General features: G+C 34.6%; 1 protein-coding gene and 1 pseudogene across 1 annotated transcript in view; one reads left to right on the top strand and one right to left on the bottom strand.

Moving 5' to 3' along the window:
* The first annotated feature begins 2,197 nt into the window (after positions 1-2,197).
* LOC121173787 (glucose-induced degradation protein 8 homolog) lies at positions 2,198-3,615 on the top strand (annotated as a pseudogene).
* Positions 3,616-5,468: 1,853 nt separating this feature from the next.
* The window catches only part of LOC100795797 (tRNA 2'-phosphotransferase 1-like), a 108,314-nt gene continuing 89,124 nt past the window's right edge, over positions 5,469-24,658 (bottom strand). Inside the window, exon 14 of the mRNA XM_014769315.3 lies at positions 5,469-5,786. Coding sequence (XP_014624801.1) covers positions 5,689-5,786 — 98 coding nt within the window. The 3' untranslated portion in view covers positions 5,469-5,688. The remainder of the gene's footprint in view (positions 5,787-24,658) is intronic.

Raw genomic sequence — 24,658 nt, 5'->3', positions numbered from 1 at the left:
TATTTGGTTTAACCATTGACTTTGTCATATCACCAATAATAATCTTCTCATCATCGGTCAGTCGACCAACATATGAATGTCCAACGAATGACTTAGCCAATGCATGATTATGACTCCCACATATTAACTTCACCATCCATTCTTCACCTCCCAACACTTGTTTCACTGACAGCTTAAAGGGACACCCACATTTTCTAATGTGAGTCATTGTTCATACTAAATCTTTCTTATATTCCCTATATTTTCCACTCCTCTCACAACCAATTTAAACATATGAGGTTCTTCCTATCTTTCCAGTATTTGTGTTTGACCTTATTATCATCACCAGAAAACCAATATCATACACAATAAAACGAGTCCAATGCAAAACGTCATCATGGGTAACAAACACCTACGAAAGAGATAATACATGTTTAGTTTTCGAGGAACATTCATTTACTTACTTTAACAATATACACAATTATATTAATACCTGAGAAGTATTGAAGACATGTTAACTTCTTCAAACACACCAGGTTCTTTTCATTGTCTTCATTCATATTAACTTTTTCAGACATTATGTTATGATATCCGTAGGGGGTAGGAATGACAACAAGGTGGATTCAGATTTACAAAACATGAGTGGAAAAATGAAACCAAATCCTATCCTCATTGGATTTTAGTGGGACACATATGGGGCGAAGTGACATACCTAAACCCTAACTCAAACCCGCTTCTCCAAGTTGGGGAAAATCAGGGTGGGGTTGAACAGGTACTAACAGGTTCGATTTTTATTGCCAAGCTTATCCATAGGAATTGAAGATTATGTCAGAAAATTTTAACAACTCATGCATTTTGTTCAACCAATTCAATTATACCCCCTTAACCTACAACTACTAACTACTACAATTCAATTGATGAGGACACAACTAAGGGCAAAGACCATGAAGCACTTGAAGGACCCATGACCAAAGATAGACTTAAAAAGGCCCAACACAGGGCAATGACCATGAAGCACTTGAAGGGCCCATGACTAGAGACAGACTTAAAAAGGCCCAATACAGTGATGAGGACACAACTAAGGGCAATGACCATGAAGCACTTGAAGGGCCCATGACCAGAGGCAGACTTAAACAGACCCAACACGTCATAGAGACAAGACTGGTCATTTGTATATCTGCCATTGATGATGATTGAAGGCCCATGTTTTCCATAATTTTTATTTTTATTTTATTATTTAATTTTTGCAATTAAATAAATAAAATTGGTGGTTGTGGCTGAAACCTATGCCTTTTTAGTTGCACCAATTTATTTTGTTTTTAGGGTTTGGTGAACTATATATATTTTCTTCAAAATGAATGAAAGAGACTTTTGACATTCTTTTCAAATACGTGAGAAAGCTTCTCTCAGGGTTTCTGTTGAACCAAATTCTGACTTATCAAGGTTGATTCCTTGTGGCGTCACCGTGACTTATCTTCCATCTCTGGAAGTGGCGCCCCTCTCCGTCAACATTCCTGTATCAAACGTTCTGCCCCGTAAGGTTTACGTCACTAACGGGTTCGATTTTTATTGCCAAGCTTATCCATAGGAATTGAAGATTATGTCAGAAAATTTTAACAACTCACACATTTTGTTCAACAAATTCAATTAGACCCCCTTAACCTACAACTACTATCTACTATACTATATAAGATTATGTTTGATTCTATTAGATGATGATAGTGATTTCCTCCCAATAATTCAATTAATTAATGCGAATTTTATATTTATTCTATTTTATTTGAATTAAATCTTAAATTATTAATTGATATGATAAAATATTAATTGATTGATTAATATATATATATATATATATACTTTTTTTTAACATATCTTCTTTTCTGTTGTTCTTAGAAAGACATTGTCAAAGTCTCTAACATGTTAAACTTATTTTAATCGGTCCTAATTGATATTTTTATATTTTTACCTTTATTATTTTTTGGCATTTATCATAATTACAATAATAAAGTTTTTAATAAAAAGGAAAAAATTAAATATAAAAATTGAGTGGGCAATATTTATTTATTAATTTTAATAAAGTTTAATTTCTTATGACATTTGTTCACTTAAAAATATTCAATGAATTATTACAAAAAATTACACAAATTGAGAGATTTGTGTCACTTCAAACCCTGCTTAGTTGTCACAGTTGAGAGATTTGTATCATATAAACATGAGCATTGGATTACTGGACCTCTAATTGAAGGGTGCTGAATCAATTTTTGCTCTTAATGCCACTTGAAACATTTATTGGTTTTTGACAATGTTGTCTGAGTTTTGTCAAACCTACTGTTTTCTTGCATACCTTTGAACTAACATATCTTGTTGCATTCTCTTGACTTTTTAATATTTCTCCCCTCCTCTCCACTTGCAGAGGATGCTGGGGATTGCTTCCTAAATCTAAATTGTTTGTAATTGGAGCATATTATAGGTAGTAAGGCCTCCTTGATGGATAAATTTCATTCATCTTTAGGAATCTTTCACCATGCATCGGAGGGAAATGTACTTAAGGCTATTGAGCTCACAGGGCAGCTGGCACAGGATATTCTGGAGGACAATAACGATTTGCTGTTTGATCTTCTAAGCCTTCATTTGGTAGACCTTGTCTGCTCTAAGGAATGGTAAGATGAGATTAATTTTACTTCCTAGAGAGCATGTTGCAAACTTCTTGCTTTCATAGAATCTCATGTTATTGGCAGGGCAGAAGCTTTGGAGTTTGCTCAGACCAAGTAGAGTCCTTTTAGTGTGAAGAAGCAGAAATATATGGAAAAAATAGAAGTATGTTTACCTTTTGCTAACAATTTATTGATACATGAGTGTGCTTTTAAGGTTGAAGTAAACATAAAGCTGCCCTTGTTTCAGGGTTTTATGTCCCTTCTTGCTTATTAGAATCCAGTGGAATGCCAAATGTTTCATCTGATTGGCTTAGACTATCGGCAACAAGTTGTGGATAGTTTGAATCAAACTATTCTCGGTTGGTTAACTTCATTATACTCTGTATACTTAATATATATTTTATTGCAAATCTCAATACTTTGTTCTATCCCTGCTAAATATGATCTATATAGTCTTTGTCTTTTTGTTTATTTTTTCTGTTGATGTTGGTGATGGCCAGCACACTTTAACCTTCCCATCCACACTGCCATGGAGCGGCTTATACAACATACCCCAGTAGTTAGACAATGCTTAAGCCAGGAGGTTAGGCATTTCCTGTTTCAGTTTTAGTTTTCGATGGCAGCATATGTTGGCTATTTTTCACGGAATAGCTTTTGCAATTTAAGCTTTGACACTAATTCTGTCCAACTGATAAACCATTTGGTTGCTCATCTATTTTTAAGAGCACGTAAGCACCCGTGCACAAGTGCAACAAGAGATGTAACTACTTTATTGTCCACAAATTAATTAGTCAGTGTTTCAAACTGATTCCTTCATTTGCTCATTGCAGGATGGGGAGCCTCCACCATTTTCCTTGAAGGATTTTCTTAAAAGTCAATGAAAAGCAGTTAAATATCTACTGGGATGTTGGGGAATGAATCATGCGTACATTGTGCCTTTTTTGCCACATAAGGGATTGGTGCATGCATGATTTGATCAGTAGTGTAAAGTTGTCTTCATATACTCTTGTATAAATTTTTTGGTAGCAGGCTATCTAGATCTTTGAGGGCGAGCCCTGGTGCAGCGGTAAAGTTGTGTCTTGGTGACTTGTTGGTCATGGGTTCGAATCCGGAAACAGCCTCTCTGCATATGCAAGGGTAAGGCTGCGTACAATATCCCTCCCCCATACCTTCTGGGCAATGGGGTACGAAGTTTTTAGGCTATCTAGATCTTTCGGGTCATACTGCATTCTTTAGGTATTAGTGTTCCCATGAAATTGGAGAAAATTGCAATTCTACCGGATTAAGATAATACTTTCTTTCTGGCGAGTTTGATCTAATTGTGACCTTAAGATGTCGTCATTCTTCCATAGTTTTCCACATTTTAGATTGTATTCAATCCCTTGTGAGGTTTAGATGACAACCAAATACATTTTTTTTCATGCCCTGATTTTTGAAGCGAAAGGCATCTATTACATCTTTTTGGCTAAATGTTCGGAACATAAAAGAAAAAGATATGATAATTCACACTCTAATCAATCAATTAAATCAATTGATAAAAAAAAGCAAATTTGTACCATTTTTTGCTTTCTGACATTTGATTAAAAAAAAGTAATTTACTTTTATATATATATATATACATATATATATATATGAATTATTTTTAAAATATTAGAAATATAAATATAATTTTTATTGTTTGATTATGTTTAAAATATTTGATTTTATCTCACGATTTATTTTTAAGAAAAAATGTTATTTAAAAAATGTATAAATTTGAATGTGACCCCTGCATAGTATTCATAAAACTATAAAATCAGGATAAGCTTAAAAAATTGATTAAAAACTATAAAACTGATTAAAAGGGTAATTAGCATAATTTTGAAGGATGAATAGTTAAAAATTCAACAAGAAAATATAACTCATAATGTTACATAATGCTCTTTCTTTACACGCACACACACATATATAACTCAATCCGGCAAAAAAAACATAGTATATATAACTCAATGATCCAAAGTAAACTTATATGAATCATAAAAAAAAACAAAAACAAAAACTAGGAATCAAATAGTAATTCTTGTAAGAGGTTTACACAATCATTTAGTGATCCTTAACGTACTATGATCGTAAGTAAAAGAAAAATTGTAAGAGAACTTTAAGAAGGAATGGATTGTTTTCCCGGCTATGATTCTATCTTTCCAAAATACTTGGGAGGAACAACACCATCAAAACCTTCTATTAAGATCACCTTATTATCAGAAAATGTAAAGCTTCATACCTTCTACAATTCTACCGGATTAAAATAATATTTTCTTTCTAGGAAATTTGACCTAATTGTGGCCTTAAGATGACGTCATTCTTCCATAGTTTTCCACATTTTAGATTGTATTCAATCCCTCGTGAGATTTAGATGACAACCAAATACATTTTTTTTCATGCGCTGATCTTTGAAGAGAAACACATCTACTTCTTTTTGGCTAAATGTTCGGAATATAAAAGAAAGAAAAAGATGACAATTCATGCCCTCTAATCAATCAACTAAATCAATTGATAAAAAAGCATGCTTCCTGATAATTGATTTAGAAGAAGTAATCTACTTTTTTAAATTTTATATATGAACTATTTTTAAAATTTAGAAATATATATATATATATATATATATATATATATATATATATATATATATATATATATATATATATTATTTTTTGCTTATGTTCAAAATATTTGATTTTATCTCATGTTTTATGATTTATTTCTAAACAAATAAATGTTATTTAAAAAAAATGCATAAATATGAATGTGACCCCTGCATAGTATTTACACACTTATATTCCGTAAAAAAAATCTTTACACATATATAACTCAATCTGACAAAAAAAAAACATAGTATATATAACTTAATGACCCAAAGTAAACTTAACTGAATCATTAAAAACAACAAAAATTAGGAATCAAATAGTAATTATTGTGAGAAGTTTACACAATCATCTGGTAATCCTCAACGTCCTGTGATCTTAAGTAAAAGCAAAATTGTAAGAGAACTTTAAAAAGGAACGGACTATCTGCTCGGTCATGATTTTATCTTTTCAAAATACTTGGGAGGAACAACACCATCAAAACCTTCTGTCAAGATCACCTTGTTGTCAGAAATGTAAAGCTTCATACCTTCTGAAATAATATATAGAGAAGTAGCAATCAGTGGTCTTATTTGTTGTAGATTTTATTGACTATCAACAAACAACAAAAAAATTCAACATTTCAAGATGAACTTGTAGACATTCACTTCAGAACATGTTTGGAATATTGTCATATCATACCTTTTAATGTTTTTCTAACGTCTAGAAAGATCAGAACATTGACATCCTGCCTCATACCTGAAAAAGTAGATGTAGATAATAAGTAACAGGCACACAAGAGGCCAATCAAAGTACTAGAACTTATTGCAACTAATGAAATAACTGAAAACTACTAAAGATCACTCTACACATCAGTACTTGAAAAGCCGAGACCGTTTTCTTCAAATAATTGAGTAAAATGGTCTATACAACAACTTTAATATTCTAAACAAATTTCAAAGGACACACTAACTCCCATGTCAGCCAAAAAAAGGAGATTTCCAATTCTATGGTCTCAACCCTCCAACAGATAGGTTGCAAAGGGATAAAGAGATGCGAATAGATCCAAGCTGTGATAATTAATAGTATCTGTGAAAGATATTGTATTGCTAAATTGAAACAATTATCTACAATATGATTGCAGAGAAATGATTAGTCTTTAATAAAAAGCACTAAAGTATACACGTATGTTGCTTCCAAGTTACTGACTTAACTAAACCATATTGAGACTTCGGAGGATGGACAAATTATTATTTGAATCTCTTTTATGAAATAAGTTTAAAATTTTTAATATTCCGGCTTTGGGGGAAAAACACACAAGTGAAAGGGTAGGAGACAAAACAAGAAATTTTTCATTTGGATTCCATCTTTGGTACAAAGTTACATTATCAATTATAATAGACACTTGATTGTCATTCCTTCAGTATTTTAAAGCTGAGAACCATACCAACATCCTTAATATTCCTGAAGGAAAATTAACTTAAAACAAAATATCTAAATTTAAATTTCAATAAGTAAATAGGATTCATTTTAAATAGTATATCACATTACCACTAATTACTTCTCCATCTGTTGGTAAACCACAATAGAAATGAACATGCAATTATAGGATTCTCAGTGGCAGCATCAACAATATGGACCACTAATTACTTCTCCATCTGTTGGTAAACCACAAGATAAATGACTACAGAACTGTTGGTAAACCAAAATAACTATTAATTCTAAAGGGAAACAAACCCTAGTCCAGACCCAAACCAAACTAACAATTATATTTATAAAAACAAATTTTCAACTGTTTTGCAGATACAACCTGAATTCTGGGATAAAAACCCATTTAAGGTGACAGCTAAGGCGTTCCCGTCAGACTTTCATTTCAAACCAACAGCAGTCAACACAACCAGAACCTTCTATAACTTATTTTGGTAGACTCAAATTCAGTGTCTATCAAACATTTCAAAGACCCAAAGGATCAATTGTTGAACACTCACTCAACAATTCAAATATTAAAAGTGCTTCAACCAAGACATTTTGGTCCGGACTTAAACAAAGGAAAGAAATTTTCAGTGCCTTTTGATCTTGTAGGTTATACCTATTGGGATTACGTTGAGGCTTGGACCAAGGTTTTCTGGCATCAGAACGTACGCTTCAAGCACTCCTGGCTCATATATTTCAAGACTAACATAATCTACAATTTCCCAAACTGGTTTCTCCAATGGTGGGATTTCTTTGGACCAATTCCTGAGATTTGCTCAAAGCAGGTTCAAGAAGGCTCTTCATCAAAGAAGGAAGAGGCAAGTTCATCAGAAGAAGAATTAGAAGAAGACCTTTTCTACCAAAACGAAGATGATTGTTTTGGTATCCCTTTAAATGATGATTAAAAGTTAATTGTAATTACGGTCACATAACCGTTTGTATTTTTAATCTTGTAATAGTTCCGGGCAATACTACCTGTCCTGTAGCAAATAAGTACTAGCCAAAACTACAAGTCATGTAACAAACAGTCAAATAGTTCCGGTCAAAACTACCGGTCTTATAGCAAAATTTTGACTATATAAGGAGTCCTCAACCATAATGTGAGTCACCCTTTGATTCAGCCATTTTCAGGAGTCTTGAGAGAGAGGCGCTCTGCATAAGAAAAACTTTGTAAGCTCTTCTTTCGATTTGAATAAATTTGAAGTTTTCTATCATCTCCCTTCTCCCCCTTCCACCGATCCTGTGTGACTCTGCCGCTACTTCAGTTTCTTTGTTTGCGAAAACCTAGGATTTGTAAGCTTGTAAAGGTGTGTCCTTGATATTTGTTTTGAAAAATGCATCTTCATCTTTCATACTGCATCATTCTTACTTCATATCTGTCCGTTTGATCCTTTTTCGCTGATCTCCGGTATCAGAGCCAAAAATTTTCTATAAGACCAGTAGTTTTGACCGGTTGACCGAAACTATTTGACTATTTGTTACATGATTGGTAGTTTTGACCAGTACTTATTTGCTACAGGACAGGTAGTATTGTCCATAACTATTACAAGAAAAAATACAAACAGTTATGTGATTGTAATTACAATTAAATTTAATCTAAACCGATACTAAAACAATCATCTTCCTTTTGGTAAAAAGGATCTTCTTCTTCTTCAATAGAACTTGTTTCTTCCTTCTTTGAGGAAGAACCTTCTTCTAGTTGCAACATTTGTAGAACTTCTTTAAAATTTTTAGTCAGGACTTCTTTTGATTTTGATCCTGCTAAAAATGCAGCCAGATGAGACTTTTGGTTCAAAAACACATAAGTTTTTGGATCGGCTGCTTTGAGAAATTCTGGATAGGATTGGAACCAGGGCTTCACTTGTTCTTGATTAGCCTTGGACGAATCAAACTGAGTCCACCATTTTACAAATTCATGCCTCTGTAGTGATGGATATTGGTTTTTTTTCTTCGTTTTACTGTAACGATATTGCCATGAAAAAATCCATGACAGAGCAAAACGGGAAAAACATCTAAGATCTGCTAGAATTCGTGATTCCTGAGAATTGTATTGTTTTTTAAACTAAGCAAATTCTTGTTGAACCTGCTTTGGGAAAATCTTCGGAATTGGACCAAAGAAATCCCACCATTGTAAGAACCAATTTGGGAAGTTATAGACTGTGTTAGTTTTGAAATATATTAGCCATGAGTGCTTGAAGCGGGTGTTTTGGTGCCAAAAAACTTTGGTCCAAGCATCAACATAATCCCAATAGGTATAACCTACAGGGTCAAATGGTACTGAAAATTTTCTCCCTTTGTTTAAGTCTGAACCAAAATGTCTTGGTTGAAGAACCTTTAGGATTTGAATTGTTGAGTGGGTGTTCAACATTTGATCTTTTGGGTCTTTGAAATGCGTGATAGACACTGAATTTGAGTCTACCAATATCAGTTCATAAAAAGTCCTTGTCTTATTGATGGTGGTTGGTTTGAAATGAAATCCTGACGAGAATGCCTTGGCTGTTGCCTTAAATGGGTTTTTGTCCCAAAATTCAGGTTCCATATGCAAAATAGTTGAAAATTTGTTTTTATAAATATAATTGTTAGTTTGTTTGGTGGATGGTGTTTGAGTTTTGGCTAGGGTTTGTTTCCCTTTAGAATTGATAGTTGTTTTGGTCATTGATGTATCCTGGATCATGCTTTGTAAGTTTGGTTTAGAATCATTGTCAGATTCTGAAGCAATGTCTGGCCAAGATTTTTTTGATTATTTTTGGGAATTTGGTCAGACTCATTTCTTGAAGAGCCTGAAGTGTTTCAATTGGCCAAGCATAGCCGGCCGATGTTTGTTTGGCGGTTGCCGGTTTGGGGGATTCCTGAGTAGATGACTCGGGTTTAACTGAGATGATTTGGGTCGATGACCCTTCAACTTTGGTTTTCTCAATGGATGACCCAGCCCGTGGGATAGGGAGATACATACATTTTATGGATTGGACTCTAAGTTTGATGTCTTTAACAGTTTGAGTAAGAAGGTCTGACCAAGAAGGCGGGTTTTTCTTCAGCCTATCATGCAGTGGTTTGACAATGTTGTCTAAATATGGAACAAATTCACCTACATAATTCAGACAACTGAGAAATCTTTGCAACTGGGTTTTGTCTAAGATTTGGTTGGGGAATTTGCTGGCAAATTCTATTGATCTGTCTATTGGAATGACTGTTCCCCGATATATGTTATGACCAAGGAACCTAATCCGAGTTTGGAAGAGATTGATTTTTGATTTAGAGACCACTAAACCATTTTGTTTAATGATATGAATGAAGGTCTGAAGATTTTTGAAATGTTGGTCAATATTTTGGGAAAAGATTAAAACATCATCTATGTAGACAATGACAAATTTTGAATAAGGATTGAAAATATCATTCATAATTTTTTGAAATTCTGAAGGGGCATTCTTCAGTCTGAATGGCATTACATTCCACTCATATTGCTCGAAAGGTACAGTGAAGACTATTTTGTACCTATCTCATTCTTGGATCTGAATTTGCCAAAATCCAGATTTCATATCAAATTTGGAGAAATTTTTTGCTGAATTTAATCGGTTAAGCAAGTCCTTTTTGTTTGGAATAGGATATCTAATCCACTGTAAGGCTTGATTTAAAAGTTTCTAATTTATAACTAGGCGAGGTGTACCCCGCTCAAGCTCAGCTTGTTTATTGACATAGAAAGCCGCACAAGACCATGGGCTTTTGCTCTTTCTAATTAAGCCTTTATCAAGCAAATTCTTAATTTCTTTTTGGCAGTATTGGAGAAGTTCTTCATTTATTTGGATTGGCCTAACTTTTGTGGGAATTTGTTTTTCCATGAAGTCCTTTTCATAAGGAAGATCAACAATGTGTTTTTTCCTATTCCAAAATGCATGTGGCAAGTCGGAACAAATGGTTGATTCGATATGATGTAATAACGATTGAATTTTCTCTTTTATTTGGGGTTTCTCTAATTGCATTTGAATGTTATTAAAGGATACTTCCTCTTTTAAGAAGTTGATTTGGTTGATTTTATTTTCTATGAAATTTATGTTTTCGGAGATTGGTTTAGTAGAAAAATTGAATTCAATTTTTCTTCCTAAAGGGTTTGTAGTTATTCCCTCTTTAGATATCTGAAGGGGGAAAAGTGCTATAATAAATGGAGTACCTAGGATTACTTCGTTCTTAAGGTTTTTTTACCAGAAGAAAATTTGTGTTAATCCTGTTACCTTGGTTTTCGATTATGGCACTTGATAACTTGTAATTAATTTTTAATTTTGATCCATTTGCTTTACTCAGTTTTTCTAAGGTTTTTTCGAAGAATTTTATAGGAACTAATCCTTCCAAAATACAATTTGAATCTGCCCCTATGTCAAATAGGGCCATAGTATCTAAGAAGAAATCATTAATAATGATTCTAATGTTTATGTAAAATTTTTAGATTTTAATCTTGTTGATTAATCCCATAAACATATCATCTTCCAGATTTTCAGTTTGATTTTCTATATCCTTTTCAGTACTCTCAGAATCACTGCTTTCATCGAGTTGGGAAAGGATAATTTGATGAATTTCTTATTGTTGGCGAAGTTCTTTAACTTCTCTTTTTAAATTATTAATTTCTGTTTGGAGATCCTGGATTGTTGTTGGTTTAGCTGAAGTGTTTTGTAACCTTTTGAATATGTTACTATCATCAAATTTATTGTTTGTAATAAAATCTTTTTGTCTGGATTTGGTTTCTAGAGTTTTCTTTAATTTTTCTAGGAAAACCTTCTTTTCCTAGGGATCAGGTATGGCATTAATTGCCTCAAACAAGAGATCTTGTTCTCTTGTTAGGGTGTTGATCTTTCTTTCATCATCCGTAGGCAATGGTTGGTCATCTTGTTGAATTATGTTGAGGTTTTCATCAGAGAGTATGGAGGATTAAGTTTCTGTTTCTTCCTCCGAAATTTCTATGAGCAAATTATTAATCTGCTCTTCAATGGTTGGTTCTAGGTTAAGATTTATTAATTTTTTTCTTTAACCTACAATATTTGCTAATGTGGGCTTGTTTTCCAAAATTGTAACACGTCATTTTTTATTTTAATTTTTGTTTAGGATTTTCTATTTCTTTGCTAGTCGAGGGTTTGTGCGAGTATCTCCTTCTTGGAAATCTCTTGTTGTGGGAAATTTTATTCTCTTGGGTTTCTTTTGTAGAGCTTTGTTGTTTCTTTTGTTTTGGACAAGTTGGTAGTCCAAATTGTTCGTAGAAAGATCCTAAGTCCCTCTTTGTTTGAGCTTTCTCTTTGGCTAATTGTCTTTGAATTTTGTCATCTTGACAGATTTTTAGGGCCACTTTCTGGACATAAGAAATTAATTGACCGTAACTTAAACTCTCAAATGGAATGTCTCCATTAGCAGGCTGGCTATGAATTTTATCTCTAACCTTATCTCCTAATGATCTTGGAAGACCGGCTAGAAATTTTTCTTTCCAAAAAGGTTGTTGACTATTTCTCTAGTGTAAACTCTAGTCAGGAAAGTATCTCTATACCATCTAAAATCTACTAAAGTTCTACACTTAAGATTTGATAATAATTCTGTAGACCTATCTTTCCAGAGAGATGGGTCTCCAATAAAATGTTGGGCTATTGTAAATATCAATGTATTAACAACGTCAGGAATGTCTTTATTATCGTCATTAGTAATGACTTTTCCATTGAGATCCGTCTTAACTGCGTCATAAATTTTTTTATTTTTCCTCATTAGTGAGATAATTATCCCACCAACCTTTTAACTATCCGGAAAATCCTGCCACTAAGATATCAATAATGGTTTCTTCCGAACACTCATGGGATGTTTGGTAGGCTGTGACTACCATGGTCATGTGTTGGAGTGTATTCATGATATTGTACTCCGTTTGGGCATCTATGTTCCATTCGTAAATGTTATTTGCACTAAAGCTTTTAAAATTATTCTCACCTCTTTCTTCTAGTAGAAGGTCAGGGGTAGTTGGACGTTGATAATATAGTTTGAAGGGTGTTTTCCAGTGTTTGGAATTTATTGGATTTATGTCCTTTTGTCTTAAATGGACTGGCCATAACAGGTCTATCATTGCTGTCTTTGACTTTTGGTAATTGGAATTGTGTTGTGGGAGGTAATTCTGATTGGATTATCTCACCGTCTTTAATTTGCCAAATGGCGTTGGTTGTTGGATCACCTATGATATCTTGTTTCCACGTGTAATCTATATCTTCTTTAATGGTATAAGCTTGAAACCAATCAAAGAAAAGAACATTAATTTTGACTCTTTCGAAAAATTCATAGAACTTGTCTTGGATTTGTTTTCTGTTTGGACCCTTAAAATGTTGAAAAAACCATCTCCTTTGAGGTTCAATCTCCGAAGAATAAAAGTCTTTCCTAAGAGTTTCCTTATCAATGCTAAAGTTGTCAGATAACATCATAAGGTTCATGCATAAAGGAATAAGTTGGGGATTGGATCAACTTTTGGTCGTCCTCCTATTCTTGGTTGTATGTTGTTCTAGGTATACTAGATGTGGTATCTAATCCTTGGAGGTTTACAGCAGGGAACTGGTTATGTGACTCAGATCTGGTTAATGCTACTGGAATTGAACAGGTTCTCACCGAGAAAGACCTTCTGGATGACTCATATTCAGACCTAGAGGCTTCTATCCTTGATGAGAAAGAATTTCTCCTATTGAAGGTTATCTCTACCTTACCGAAGTTGTCTTGTTTAATTTGTTCTATTGTTGGAGCGGGTCGGGGGATAGACGGTGTGACCTTATCCATGACCCATTTTTCAGGAAGAGTTACCTCATCCCATTTTATTGTTCTCAGGAGAAACATTTTCCTTTTTCATATCAGTGATAAACAAAGTTGTCTCTCCTCTTTGAGGTTTTAATAGGACTCTAGACATACAAGTGTTCATGACTTTGTACTGGATCCTATAGATTAAAGTTGTTGGAATTGATCCTTCTTTCATGTCAAGGCCATGAAAGTGGATGCTTAAGAATAGAGAGTCAAGAATGTTCCTGTCCATCAGACTCACTGTTTTGTTTGGATAACAATTGAAGTAGACCGGACCTTATCATAGGCTTGTTTCTACTATTCCTATTAAGGAATCTTCAAATTTGTTATGCCTAATGTCTCTAAGGCACATTAAAACTGCAACATCTATGCCCATATCAATTAAGGGCTTGATGGCTACTTGTACACAACCGATGTGTAAATATTTGTATTTATGGCTATGTTCATAAATTGAGTTTTTTGAAAGTAAGTGAAATTCTTCCCCTATATCTTGTCCTAGAGGAATATTATTTTTTACAGTTTTGATTATGTAATCAAAGTTATGTTTGTCTTTAATTATTTCAGGAACATACAGTGTGTCCTGAGAGATTTCTGGAATATTCCAGTCATCTATGTTTTGATTTATATCTTCGAATCGGACCTCCTCATCGATGAGATTGTGTTTTGGGGTGACCTCATGGGTCTGGTTTTCTTGTTCATTGAGTAAATTGACATTTCTTTGGGAATTGTTTGAGGATGAATATGAAAATGAGTTAGATCTAAAATATATACAGGAGAAAGAATGTAAAAGACGAGACATATTTAAAACATCCTCTAGTATCTTTGTCATCATATGGTTTCATAGAAATGTATCCGTAAGTATATATGTTACTAAATTTCTTGGATTTGATAAATAAAAATTTTTACTCTTTTTTTTTTATAAAAACAGACAACATAGTTTGAACACTACTTCTATAGCCACGAGTATATTATGTTTTAATATTTTATTTGAACAATACACCTTAGCCTTACTGTCCTTTCTCAACCACGAGTCTTACTGCTACAGTATCATTCAACTAAAATATCAGACTATTGTGCTTCCAGAAAATACTGTTCAAACATATTGTTTAGTTTAAAAGTACTATACATTGACGAAACAAGTTATTGTACATAAGTTCATATCCATGAAATCAGTTATGTCCTTACGGATAGTATTCCTACTTCCCCATCAGGCTCTGATACAAGAGATCAACGGAAAAGAATCAGACGGACAAATAGAAAGTAAGAATGATGCAATATGAAAGATGAAGATGCAGTTTTCAAAACAAGTATCAAGGACACACCTTTACAGGCTTACAAATCCTAGGTTTTCGCAAACAAAGAAACCGAAGCGGCGGCAGAGCCGCACAAGATCGACAGAAGGGGCAAAAGGGAGATGGTAGAAAACTTCAAATTTATTCAAATCAAAAGAAGAGCTTACTAAGTTTTTCTTATGCAGAGCAACTCTCTTTTAAGACTCCTGAAAATGGATGAATCAAAGGGTGCCTCACATTATGGTTGATGACTCCTTATAGAGCCAAAATTTTGCTATAAGACCGGCAGTTTTGACCGAAACTATTTGACTGTTTGTTACATGACTTGTAGTTTTGACTGGTACTTATTTGCTATAGGACAGGTTGCCTAGAACTATTACAAGATTAAAAATACAAAAAATTATGTGACTGTAATTACAATTAACTTTTAATCATCATTTAAAGGGATACCAAAACAATAATCTTCATTTTGGTAGAAAGGGTCTTCTTCTAATTCTTCTTCTGATGAACTTGCCTCTTCCTTCTTTGATGAAGAGCCTTCTTCCTCTTGTAATATTTGGAGAACTTCTTTGAGATTCTTGGCCAGGCTCTCTTTTGATCTAGAGTCGGCTAAAAATATTTAAGGTTCATTGGAATTCGTGGTTCTTGGGAAGTATATTGTTTTTTAAATTGAGCAAATCCTTGTTGAACCTGCTTTGGGAAAATCTCAGGTATTGGTCCAAAGAAATCCCACCATTCGAGAAACTAGTTTGGGAAATTGTAGACTGTGTTAGTCTTGAAATATATGTGCCACGAGTGCTTGAAGCGTGTGTTCTAATGCCAGAAAACCTTGGTCCAAGCCTCAACGTAATCCCAATAGGTATAACCTATAGGATCAAAAGGCACTGAAAATTTCTTTCCTTTTTTTAAGTCCGAACCAAAATGTCTTGGTTGAAGCACTTTTAATATTTGAATTGTTGAGTGAGTGTTCAACGATTGATCCTTTGGGTCTTTGAAATGTTTGATAGACACTGAATTTGAGTCTACCAAAATAATTTCATAGAAGGTTCTGGTCTTGTTGACTGCTATTGGTTTGAAATGAAAGTCTGATGGGAACGCCTTATCTGTCGCTTTAAATGGATTTTTATCCCAAAATTCAGGTTCCATCTATAAAATAGTTGAAAATTTGTTTTTGTGAACATAAATGTTAGTCTGCTTTGTGGAAGGTGTTTGGGTATGGGCTAGGGTTTTTTTCCCTTTAGAATTAATAGTTATTTTGGAAATTTTTGTATCTTGAATGATGTTCTGTAGGTTTGTTTCAGCCCAGGTTTTCTTGGTTAATTTTGGAATTTTGGTCAGACTCATTTCTTGGAGGGCCTATTGTATTTGGATTGACCAAGCATAGTCGGCCGATGTTTGTTTGGCGGTTGTCGATTTGGGGGATTCCTGAGTGTATGACTCAGGTTTAACTGAGATGATTTGGGTTGATGACCATTCAACTTTGGTTTTCTGGGTGGATGACCCAGCCTGGGTTGGTGACCCAGAAGATTTTGAAGATGATTTCTTGGTAGTTGGCTCTGGTAGAGCTAGCTTGAATCCTTTCCCTGAACTTCGACCTCCTCTCAGGGAGGTCCCTGCTGCCTTAGGAGGCATTATCACTTTTCTGTAATAATTCACGGGTAAGGTAGCTAGGCAGAGAGTTTAAGGTGTCCTTGATATATTCTATGTCAAAATCAAAGACACTTAAAATTGCTTGCCATCTTGCAAAAATCTGTTTCGAGGCAAGGTTTTTAACATCCTTTTGTAAAATATCTTTGGCTAACTTACAATCAACCCAGATTAAAATTTTTTATTTAATAAATCTGATTGAAATTTGGAAATGCACAAAACAATTGCTAAAACTTCTTTTTTAACAATTAAATATTTTAGTTGTGTAGAATTCTAATGTTTTAATGTATATGCAATGACATGCTCTTGGTCATGGATTCTTTGTTTAAGGAAACCACCATAACCTATGTCAGATGCATCAGTTTCAACAATTTTGAATGCCTGTGGGATAGGGAGATACAGACATTTTATGGATTGGACTTTAAGTTTGATGTCTTTGACAATTTAAGTATGGAGGTCAAACCAAGAAGGGGGTTTTTCTTCAGTCTATCATGCAATGATTTAACAATGTTGTTTAAATATGGAACAAATTCACCTACATAATTGTTCTTTAATGGTTTGATAGTCATTGTATTTGATGGGTCTGGTTTGGACTCTGTCAGTCTTACGAAGGGAATGTTCAAAGGAGGTGGGTTCAGTATATGGATGGTCAATAGATATAGGTTTAGGTTGAGGAGGTAAAGGTGTAGGAGAAAGGGAATCTATAGGGGAAGAAAAGGCTTGTGGATTATGGGTAGTGATGGAAGGGTGAGCAAGAATGGTAGGGTCATTAATGTTGAGAGTGGAAAAGGGAAAACAGTTCTCATAAAAAATGACATTTCGAGATACTTCAATGGTTTGTGTATGGAGATTGTACACTATGTAACCTTTCTTGTGGGATTTAAAACCTAGAAACACACAAGGTAAGGCTCTAGGATCTTGCTTTTTTCTGTTAGCACTGAGAGTGCTAGTGTAACATAGACAGCCAAAAACTCGAAGTAAATTAACATCATATAATGCAGAATAGAGTTTTTGATATGGGGACTCATTTTTCAGAAAAGGTGTAGGAATGATATTCATCAAAGTAACAACATGAAGTAAAGCATAGGACCAAAAAATGTTTGGAAGGTTAGATTGAAACAAAAGGGCTCGAGTTACATTAAGTAAACATTGATGTTTTCTTTCGACAATCCCATTTTGTTAGGGAGTTTCAACACAGGTTGTTTGATGAATAATACCAGTGGCTTGGAAGAAATGACTCATGATAAATTCGACACCATTATCTGAGCGAATAGCTTTAACTTTTGTATCAAATTGCCTATCAACAGATTTAATTAAACCTTGTAAAAGAGATTGAGTTTCATCTTTAGAAGACATTGGCAAAACCCAAACAAATCTAGTATGATAATCAACAATAGTAAGAAAATATTTATGACCATGTATAGAAGTGGTTGAACAAGGGCCCCAAATATCAACATGTATTAAAGCAAAGGGAGAAAGAGAATGAGAACTGCTAACGGGAAAAATCAATTTCTTTTGTTTGGCTTTGTGATAAGCATCACAGATAATGTCTCTGGCAGAATTTAAAATGTGATAATATTGTTTCATGGCTAACATTCTTTCATTGGATAAGTGTCCTAATCCGTAGTGCCATATATCAATGAGTATTTTATTACAAGAATTGACATAATTGGAGGGATTGAGTATAGCAAGGGATGTACTGTTGTGATGGCTAGAGGTTGACTTGAGTTTGTACAAACTAGATTCAACATCAACTGTACCAATCATCCTATTGGTGGAGATTTCCTGTATCAGACATTTATTAGCCAAGAGTACAAGCTGATAATGCATGGAATTAGTCAATTTGGAAATGGAGATCAAATTGAAATTGAAATTAGGTAGATACAACACATTAGTCAGAACAAGAAATTCTGAAATATGCACAGTCCCAGAGTTTTTAGCAATCAGTTGTTCTCCATTAGGAAGGCTAATAGTGATGGGAGAAATCTGTTTACACTCACTATATAAATCAAGGGAAGATGCAATGTGATCAGTAGCCCCCGAGTCAAGGAGCCAAGTATTGAGATCAAAATCATTGTTTATGGTGCAAACTATAGGTAAAACACTTCCTATAACATAATCAATTTTAGGAACTATACCAAGTTGATTGATATGGGTTGTCTATGTAGAAGATGAAGATCCAATGGTAGATGTTTGTTGTAGCAAACTCATTAGAGCTTGATATTGCTGTGATGTCAATTTCATTTCTGAATTCTGTCCTTCATGAATTGTAGTTACTGCTACTGAATTCTCATTATTCATTGATTCTGTAGCTGTTATTGATATTAGCACCAGGCGCCTTGTGCAAACGATATCCTGGTGGATATCTGTTGACTCCCCAATGCAGTTACTTTTTGTTCATTTATGTCTCAAGGAAATTTCAATGAGGGTTTACTGGAAAGCGCACCGGATCGTCAAATATTTAAAATTTAAAACGGATGAATCCGAGTATCGAACATAGGGAACTAATGTTAGCCTGAATTAAGTTTAGAATCGAAGCATTGTTGAGAGAACATGCATGAGTTATAATTTCAAACAGAATTTAAACTAAACTTTTATGCTAAAAACTATAAAATGCAAGGTAAATAAAATGACAACAGTAGGTAGAAATGTTGGGTCTTTCTAACAAACAAGCTAATGCATAGAAATATATTTCTCTAATCAATCGTGCTCTTGTGTTCTATGTTGTAGCCTAAATTACTAAACCCTCGATCCCTCGTCAGGCTGAATTAATCCAAGCTTCGTCCTCAAATCCCTCTTGTTGGACTAGGCCCGATTTAGACAACCCTCTTAGGTGTAGACTAACTTAAACAGAGTTTCGTCCGCAAATCCCTCATTTAAGACTAGACTCAGCTCAAGTAGCTTACGAAAGTTTAGCCTAATTTAGCCTAAGCTTCGTCCGCAGATCCCTCATTTAAGACTAGGCCTAAACTAAACAACATTATTGTAACAACATAATTAAAACCAAAACTTAACTCGCAGATCCCTCATTTAAGACTAAGTTTCGATCTTGCTTCAATCAAGTTCTAAGGCAATAGTACATTTCCCAATGCTAAAGTCACCTAACTATGCACACAATTGGGTGATCAAACCAAAAGCATACAAACATTAAGCATTGAAATAATCTTTGAACACAGAAAACACAATCAACTAGATATTATGTATTTACATCAGCTGTTCATTAGAAATCCCCAACTAGGTTGTTTAGCCAACCATTACAAAGAAACCCTAACAATAAATGAGAGTAAAAGCAGAGAATGATAGTTTCTTACACAAGAAGGGGGATTCCTCCTCCTCTTCTCAGCATCTCACACTCACTCTCTACTAAATAATCTCTCTCAAACGAAAAGACCTAGGCTTTAGTGCACAAGTTGTTCCTCTTTGCTGCTTCTAGGGCTCTTTTCCCAAAATAGGCACTGTGGAATGTTGTGCACCAGTGCCTCCTAAAATTCTGTGCCCAGTCTCAAAAGGTGTGTCTACCCTAATTCTGCACAAAATAGACTTTAAATAGGCTCAGAATTTGTGACCTTGCGCTTAGCGCCACCCTCGCCCTTAGTGCGAGTAAGTGGAATTGGGCTTAGCGTCAGTATTGTGCTGAGCTTGGCTGAAGGCACCTGCTGCCCTTAGCGCAGCACTTAGCGCGCGGCTTTGATATTGATGCTCTGCCAGATTCTCCTTTGCGCTAAGCACACTGAAGCTGCGCTTAGCGGTGGATAAGCGCTTGGCTCAACTATTGAGCTTAGCCCAATTGCTACTTTTTTCAATTCAAAATTTAGCCTCTTTTTCACCTGAAAATGCACAGATTTCATCATTAAATCCAATGGAAATGTTCTAGAGACAACGTTAACCATAAAACAAGTTTTATTTACAAAATTTACCCCAAAATAACCATAAATTGGGGAACTATACAAGCTTTGGAAAATGATTTCTATACAAAAGTTAGTCATATAAAGCGACTAACAATATCCATGTTTATTGAAGCACTTTGTCTTAGTGTGGCCAGTGATACCATAGTAATTGTACACTTTGCCGCTTCTGTCAGCATTTGAGCCTCTACCATTACCATGAAAAGTTTGACCTCCTCTTCCTCTATTCGATGATAAATTACTTGGATAGCCATTCTTTTTCCAACAATCTTCAACAACATGTCCATTCTTCCCATAATAGCTACACAAATTTCTAGAATGAGAAGCACTAGTAGCATTAATCAAGCTGAGATTATTCAAATTAACAGTCCCATTGAGTTGTCTTTCTTGTTGAGTAGCGTATGAGAAAACTTTATTAATTGAGGGAAGAGGATCCATCATCAGTATATTGGACCTGACATTGCTGTACTAATCATTCAATCCTCTTAAGAACTGCATAACTTGATCTTGTACCTTTCTTTGTTTCACAATTACAAGATGTTGGATCAAGTGGGCTCAGAATAATTAAGAAGGGGGGTTGAATTAATTATTCCTAAACCTTTACTAATTAAAAATTTACTCTTCTAAGGCTTTTACTTATGTTGTTAAGAGAATAAGGAGTAGAAGAGAAACTTAACCAAAAGTAAAAGCGGAAATTAAAATGCACAGCGGAAAGTAAAAGAGTAGGGAAGAAGGAGACAAACACACAAGAGTTTTTATACTGGTTCGGCAACAACCCGTGCCTACATCCAGTCCAGTCCCCAAGCGACCTGCGGTCCTTGAGATTTTTTATGAGAATCCTGAAATTGGCCAAATACAGGCTAAAGGCCCAAGTGGCAAACAAGAACAAAACAAGATGTAAATAAGAATGCAAATAATAGAACAAGGACAAAAACACAAACCTAGACAAATTACAAAGAAAAAAAATAGGATAGGATAGGATAGAACTTGTATCAAGGGCCGAAGCTCTGATACCTGATGATGTGAACCTGAGTAGGAGCGGATCGTTTGATACAGGCTACGGAGGTTTGGATGACGCCACTTCCGGTGAAGGAAGATAAGTCAGGGTAGACGCCACAAGGTTTACCTTGATAAGTCTGATAATTGGTTCAACCAGGAACCTAGAGAGAAACTCTCACCAAATTTTATCAAATGCCAAAAGTTTTTTCTTTATTGAAAATAAAAACCAATACTTATAGTGTATCTGAACAAAAAGATAAAAATAGACATGGGCCTTCTAAACAGTTTTGGCCAAAATTACAATAAATAAAAATTATAACTAAAAATATATTTAACTTGGGCCTTTAAATTAGTTTGGGCCTTTAGCAACAATTAATAGTCTTGATAGTGTCTCTGCCTCTGGGCCTTCATCCTTCTCCACTCGGGGGCTTTATCCTTCTCCACTTGGGCCTTCGTCCTTCTCCACTTGGGCCTTTAGCCTGTATTTGGCCAATTTCAGGATTCTCATCAATTTCTTTCAACCTTGTAAAAATCTTTTTACTAGCAAAGATCCACAAGGGATGTACCCTGCTTTGTTCTCTTTGAACCTAGTGGATGTACCCTCCACTAGAACTGATCCACAAGAGATGTACCCTCTCTTGTTCTCAGTCAAACCCAAGTAGATGTACCCTCTACTTGTACCACAAAGGATGTACCCTCCAATGTGTTAAGACAAAGATCTCAGGCGGTTAAACCTTTGATACTTTGTGAATGGGGATACAAAAGAATTCTCAGGCGATTAGTCCTTTGAACACTTTTGTATAAGGGAATGGGAAGAATCAAAAGAATTCTCAGACTGTGTCGTTTTGAATTCTTTGACAAGGGAGAAGGGAGACGCAAAAGAATTCAGGTGGTTAGTCCTTCGTTCTTTTGGAAAAGAAACAAGAGAGATACAAAAAGAATTTAGGCGGTTAGTCCTTGGCGAATTCTTTTTGGCAAAGGGAGAAGAGATGAAAAGAATGAATAGCACAAGTTTTCAAGGTTTAGAAAACCAGAAAACTTTGGAAAGCTTTTGGCACAAAGAAGAAGAAGAAGTTCAAAGAGATTCAAGGCTTGTAAAGGATTGTATGAGATTGATTGGAAAAGTGTATTGAAAAGCAAATCAAAGCCTTGCTTTTATAGACTCTTCATGTCTGGCCAAGAGGACCATTTAGAAGAGTTATAACTTTTAGAAAAACTAAAAACCAATTTGAAAAGGTAAAAAAAAAACCATTTGAAGAGTTACATCTTTTGATTTATTCAGAAACAATCACTGGTAATCGATTACTAAATCAGTGTAATCTTGAAATCAATTGGAACGTTGTAAATTCATTTGAAAACTTTTTCAAATCCATTTTGCTACTGATAATCGATTACAACAATCTGGTAATCGATTACCAGAGAGTAAAAACTCTTTGGTAAACATGTTTTGAGAAAAATCCATGTGCTACTCAATTTTTGAGAAAACCTTTTCATACTTATCTTGATTAAGCCTTCTTTTGATTCTTGAGTCTTAAGTCTTGAATCTTGATCTCTTGAATCTTGATTCTTGATTCTTGAAATCAACTTTCCTCTTGAATCTTGAAGTGTTCTTGATTCTATCTTGAATATCTTGAACTCATTGTTTGATTGGCCTTTGAGCTTTTTGTCATCACCTTTGTCATCATCTTTTGTTATCATCTTTGTTATCATCAAAACATCTTTGAATCAATCTTAATTCATCATGAAGCTTTGCTTCTACACAAGAGCATCACATATCATTTTTGAACACAACTACATATTGGATTTGGTCTATATGATTCTAATTCATCCCATATTACTCTTAATTTTGTATAGTATTTTGTGACAGAGACATCGCCCTGTTTGACGGAAGCAACTTCCTACTGTAATTCTGAGATTCTCAACAAATCACCTTGTGAATATCTTGATTTCAGATTTCTCTAAATATCAATGACATTATCCAGCCACAATATACTCTGTCTGATTAAAGGTGATACTGAATGTATCAACCATGAAACCATCATATTGTTGGAACGTTTCCACACAGTATGAAGAGCATGATTAGGTACTGGTGGTGGCAAAGAACCATCGATAAACTCCAACTTATTTTTCGCACTGAGTGCAATAGACATTGATCTGCACCATGAGTTATAATTTGTGGGATCAAGAAGAGAAGAAACAAATGAGATTGATGGATTCTCACTCGAATGCACATAATATGGACTATGAGGATTGAGCAAATCCTCTAGTGCTGACGGATGGGTGAAGCCATGGGAGAATTGAAACAATGCTTGTATCGGGGAAGAACAAAGAGAGTGCGCAGCAGAGCTCTTCAATTGAAGAGTTCTGATACCATGTAAAACTCATGGCACAACATATTCTAAAACAAAGAGAAAAAAAGCTTGAAGAAGTAGATGAAAGGAATGCTTCTCATTCTTCAATTCAATCATGAATATAGATTATATACAAGAGTTAGTTCATAACAAACTAACTAAAATGGCTAAAACAGTTATAACTACTCTAATTGAAATGGCTAAAACAATTATAACTACTCTAACTGAAATGAGAGAGAAGGCTAATAAGGAACAACAAGAGAAGAACCTTGTTGATTATATCCTTGTATACAATATTCAATTTGCACAGATTTGTAACTACAAGAGGCTACTAATGATACCAATGATGACACTATGAGAAATATTCCATACACAATAAGCTTTACCTTGTCCGAGTCATCGCTCATCACAATAGTTGGCAGAGCCATCATCGTTTTCCTTTTATGCTGTGGCATTTCTAACAAGCTAATATAGGCAGGCAGAAAAGAAAATTCAATTTAGGATTAAAGTACAACAATAACAAACTGGAAATAGGTATATGCCATGAATAAAAGGGGCAGCCCAGTGCACAATGTTCCAACCTAACGGGGTCTAAGAAGGGTAGATGTATGCATCTTTACCCCACAACCAAAGAGACCATTTCCAGGATTTAAACCCATGACTTACAAAAAAGGTCATAAGGCAACAACTTTACTGTTGTGCCAAAATTATTTATATGTATATATGAACTCCAAGGGTCTAATTATTTCATTTTATCACCAATCTTAACTAGTACCAGTAAACAATCCTGCAATGCCTTTAATGGATTAAATGAGCATGATTCATAACTCAATTACAAAAAAAAAAATAGATTTTAAAAGAATTTTAGTGATGTATGTATAGTACCTCTTCTTGTCCTCCCCTTGCAACAAGAACTTCATCCCAAGGTTGCGCTAGATCAGCCAACATCTTCCCTCGTTT

This window comes from Glycine max, chromosome 17 (genome assembly GCF_000004515.6).
Source record: "Glycine max cultivar Williams 82 chromosome 17, Glycine_max_v4.0, whole genome shotgun sequence".
Lineage (NCBI taxonomy): Eukaryota > Viridiplantae > Streptophyta > Magnoliopsida > Fabales > Fabaceae > Glycine > Glycine max.
Note: the sequence above shows the minus strand (reverse complement) of the source record. Positions and strands in the feature narration are given on the sequence as shown.